The 4,830-nt window shown below is 47.5% G+C and overlaps 1 protein-coding gene across 1 annotated transcript; it reads right to left on the bottom strand.

Annotated features, from left to right (window-relative positions):
* Positions 1 to 260: 260 nt before the first annotated feature.
* Positions 261 to 2,534, bottom strand: htr1b (5-hydroxytryptamine (serotonin) receptor 1B). Its single transcript, XM_057011582.1, has one exon. The coding sequence runs from the start codon at positions 2,202 to 2,204 to the stop codon at positions 1,053 to 1,055; it is 1,152 nt and encodes a 383-aa protein (XP_056867562.1). The 5' UTR covers positions 2,205 to 2,534; the 3' UTR covers positions 261 to 1,052.
* Between the last annotated feature and the right edge of the window lie 2,296 nt (positions 2,535 to 4,830).

Raw genomic sequence — 4,830 nt, 5'->3', positions numbered from 1 at the left:
GCTTATTTTACACGCATGAAACTGTACATGTGAAAGGCTGAAGGGACTCTGCAGGATACATGTGTGATGACACGGGAGTTTCCCCGCGTGTGTGTGGAAACATTGCCCACAGTCACTCCTGGCCGTGACAGCCTCTGACTGCTCACATCCTCCTTCCCTGCAAGATGGCAGACATTGGCTGTCGCTTGATAAAGCTGACATAAATCTGACATTTCTGACCACCATTGCGACTTAAAGCTGCATTGAAACTCGCACCCAAGTTAAGGAAATACTTCTTTATTGCACTGCATCTGCGAATGGAACATCATGCCTTTATATAACACAATGCTGACAAATCCACAGCATTTTATAGCTCTCCTTTATAGCTGGCTTCAGCTCCTTTAACCATTAGATGGCAAACATGAAAATAACGTCCTGTAGATAAAAACTGTAGCAGCGCAGGTTAGATGTTCAGCAACATTCTGGGGGTGGGGGGGTGGTTTCAATTCTAAAACTGACATTTCCGTTTTGCGCAAAGACTGTAAATGAAATGATAGTTGATAGATTTGTACTCGTCGCACATGAACTGAGGCTCCCTTTTGCCTTATCTTTATTCTGATATGCGTTATCAGTATGCTGCTTCTGCATTAATGGCTTTTCGTCGCATAGAAACACAGAGCATCGACGTATGATCCAGAAATGCTTACAAGATACGAACACCACAGCAATAAATTCACCTATTGACGATGGAGCATATTTACCCACGGGGGGCGTTTTATGTAACCAGATTAAGGGATTTGCGCCATGCGTAAAAGTTGGGATTTCGCTCGAAATTGAAGGTTTGTGCTGAACAAAGGCTTTCTTTTTCTGGATGAAAGCAAGCTCTGGGCGGTGGGAACAAGTGCAGCAGTTCGTTTATTTGACATTTATTGACCACATGCTTTTTCTTCGGGTGTTGATGCCGCTACCTGTCTATGCGCATGGTAGGGCGTCGTTAGGTCTCCTATATACGTTTTTTTTTTTTTTAAATACAATTCAAAACTTTTATGCCAAAGAATAAATATGATAATAAATTACATCTGATTCGTTCTTGACCTGCAGTTAAAGCGCACAAGTTTATGGAAGGCTTTCTTGAAGTCCTCGTTTGACATTGTGTAGATGATCGGGTTGATGAGCGAGTTCAGGTATCCCAGCCACGTGAAAAAGTCGAATAACTCGGGAATGAAACACGTCTCGCACGTCGCGACCACCAGGGTGTAAATGAAAAACGGTAGCCAGCAAACGATGTAAGCACCGAGGATAATTCCCAAAGTTTTCGTGGCTTTTCTCTCTCTGGCTGCCGAAATGCGCTTTTTCTCCAAAAGCGCGTCCGACACCGTCACTTTCACTTGGTTCTCACTGGCCGAAGAGCCGGTGTCGCTGGACAGAGTGTCGTGCCTCCCGCACTGCAGAGAGTTAGTGGACGCGACGGATCCCGGGGAGTTGGTGACCAGGTGCGCGGAGGTGAGCCGCTTCCCCACCCTTTTGGGGGACTGCTTCAGGATTATTTTCCGAGCTTCGACGTAAATCCGTCCATAGAGGACAATAAGGAGCAGGGTGGGGATGTAGAAAGCTCCAAAAGTTGAGTATATGGTATAGAAAATATGGTCCGTATTGACGCTGCAGCTGGTCAGTTCCTCCGCCTTTACCTGCCTCCAGAAGAGAGGGGGCAGGGAGATGGAGATGGCGATGACCCAGGCGATGGCCACCATCCCGGCCGCACGTCCTGGGGTGCGCTTCTTCGAGTACTCCACCGCGTCCGTGATGGCCCAATACCTATCCAAGGCGATTACGCACAGGTGGAGGATGGACGCCGTGCAACACGTTATGTCTGAGGAGAGCCAGATGTCGCACACGATCTGTCCCAGCGTCCAGGTGTGGATGACCGTGTAGAGGACGCAGATGGGCATCACCAGGATGGACACCAGCAGGTCAGTCACGGCCAGGGAAGCGATCAGAAAGTTCGCGGGTGTTTGCAGCTTCTTGGAGTGGGAGATGGTTGCTATGACGAAGGCGTTGGACAGAGTGGTGGCCAGAGTGATGAGGGACAGGATGACGGCCAGACTTATTTGATAGGCGACGCTCTCCGCGCTGATGGCCGCTGTGGATGAATCTGCGAGGCTGAGAATGCTGTCGTTTGAAGTGTTGACAGGCTGGGTCGGTTCGACTTGACCCGAGCGCTCCATGACTCTCAGTCACTTGGTGTCATATATTATGTCGCATTTATGTTGTCAGCTGTCCCGGTGAACGTCACCTTCCATAGAATGAACAGCAGACCATTGTAAACGGGCCTTTTCTTCCTCATTTTCGATGGGGATCCAAATATCCACCTCGCTCAACTTTTCTCATTCGTAATTAAGTCTGTGCGTAAAAAAGACTACGAGTGGAGCGTCCTGGTGCAGTAGTCCAACATCTGGTAATGGGATCGGGGATAATCCGCATGCGTGGCAGAAGTTCTCCAGAACTGTTCAGTCTCATCGGGCCCCCTGTGGTCGAATGCCAAAACCAACCCAAACTCTCAGTTTTATACAGACTCTGACATCGAATAAGCGCCACAGATCACAGCCTTTTTTTTTTCCTCGAAGAGAAGACTATCTGCTGGGTCATAGTGCCCAGTGTTTCCTCCCCGCTCCCTTATCTGGTATTTAATTAGCTCTCTCAAATGACTGTTATACTGTTTCCTATACGAATAAAAATAATGAGTTTATTTATAGGTGCCCTTGGGAAACACTCAAGGACACGAAATGGACATAAAAAAGAAAAAAGGGAACATCTAACAGAAGAGCAGAACAATACAAAACACTAAAAGCTACAAGAAATCTAAATAAGGCTTTAAAATGGTGTTAAAAGTGGCAAAAATGGTGGCTAGGCTAGAGGTGGGGACAGTGAGGCACTGATGTAGAGGAGGTCAGACAGGTAAGGAGGTTGTGGATGGACTCGAATGAAAATCAGAGGATTTCGGGACTATACAGAGATTAACTGGGAGGTGGTAAAGCTGCTGCAGGACGGGGGTGATGGGGAACAGAGGGAGCTTGGGAAGCTCTCGGATGGACGAGACAAAAGAAGAAGGGAGTTGCAATAATCAGGACAAGAGGTGACGAGGCCGCGGTATCAAGGTGAGGGAGGGCTGGAGGCCATTGATGTTGAAGGGGTGGAAACGTGTTTAGGGGGGTTATTGATGGGAATGAAAGTGGACTTGTCGGGGGGCTGTGAGCCGGTGAAGAGGAGGAAACAGAGGGCTCAGAGAACCGTGAGCTGGGTGTTTGCCCTGCAGCAGTGAGGTGTGGATCTTTACTTCATGTGTCCTCTCGTTTCACCAAACAGCACCCTCCATCTAGTAGCTTGATAAAGCTTCTCATATTCAAAAACCAACTCATGGTTTCAGTTTGACCAGTGGAGGCGGAGCTTGTGGTCTGTTACTGCAGTCAACCAACTGAGATGCTTTCCAGTTTTATCCCGGGAAGGAAACGTAAAAACTCATAAGGCTTTTAAAGGCGATTAAAAAAATAAATCCACTGCCATGCTTTCACAGAAGATCCAACACTGGCGAGGGTCTAATGACAGACTTAATATTTAACATCCTCCATCTTGAAATATCAACAATAATTTCATTGTAAACGATTTCTGGAGCTACTTCCGACATTCTAGAAGCGCTTCACCTGATGAAGAGCAACTTGGCAGCAGCTGAAATCAGCCGCCACCGTTGTTAACACTGGGTCAGCGCCAGCAGAGCTGTAAAACTGATTCATTGTTTTAGCTCCCAAGTTTAGCCAGGCTGCACTGGGCCCATTGAAATGCTTTAATATTAAATATTAATCTTCAGCCTTGTGAATCAGGATCCAAACCACTTGTCAGGAAGTAGATCTAGTGTTGGTGTGTGCTCCTTGTTCTTGACACATCATTTATAATTTAACTCCAGCTCGGCCTTGGTGTTCTGTGGATCAGGTTAAAAGATGGTTTAATCACTTTAGAAGTTTCAGCTGCAGCCCTCAACATGAAGGACACTCCTCTGTAGCTCTGGAAACCAGTCAAACGCAAAGTTGTTACCACCAAAAACCATAAATATGAAGAATGCGGAGATTATTCATCCGAGACTTTGTTTAAAGTTGCTCACTGGTGACAGAACCAACCTTTGGCGGTCCCAAAAGTCGGTAAGTGTTTGATGTGGTCCGAGGTCGGCATCACGAATCCTCTGATCCTCGGCCCTCGGGCGACCAGACGAACGTTGCCGCCGTCCCACCGGGAGCACATTGATTGTGTTTGGTAAGTGCTCATGTCATGCGCATTAAGCTGAATTTACAAGAAACGGTAAAAGCTTTTCACATCGAGGCGCGGGCGCGGTGCCTGCACGGTGCTCGGGTAAATATTTGAAAAAGTGCATTTATACCAGCAGTGCTTTATGTCTTCCGTCGCGGTGCACTTTGTTCTGAGTGAACTGGATTTCCGTTGCAGTGGAACCTCCTGATTGATGAAACGTCACTTAACGTTGCTTTAAAGGTTCCTTTCCTTTCAGGCTATGACAAACGCAGGAATTCCTTCCTTCAGAGAGTCGGTTTTCAGTCACCGCAGTAACCTCTGATGCCATTCTTGGTCAAGGCCCGGTGCTTTTGGGTGTCCACTCAAAATAAATGCTGCTCTGGCTGAAAATGAAGCGGTTTACAAGCCAGAAGCAAAGGGCTTTGTGAGCGACCCAGTTCAGCAGCAGCAGCATCCGGGGCAGCTTCTCCGTTATCTCCCCTCATCACGCTGCACAGCGCCTCAGCCGCCTACATCCAATTTCATACTGCTGCTAAAAAAACTATTTTTGGGTGG

Source organism: Takifugu flavidus, chromosome 16 (assembly GCF_003711565.1).
Source record: "Takifugu flavidus isolate HTHZ2018 chromosome 16, ASM371156v2, whole genome shotgun sequence".
Taxonomy (NCBI): Eukaryota; Metazoa; Chordata; class Actinopteri; order Tetraodontiformes; family Tetraodontidae; genus Takifugu; species Takifugu flavidus.
Note: the sequence above shows the minus strand (reverse complement) of the source record. Positions and strands in the feature narration are given on the sequence as shown.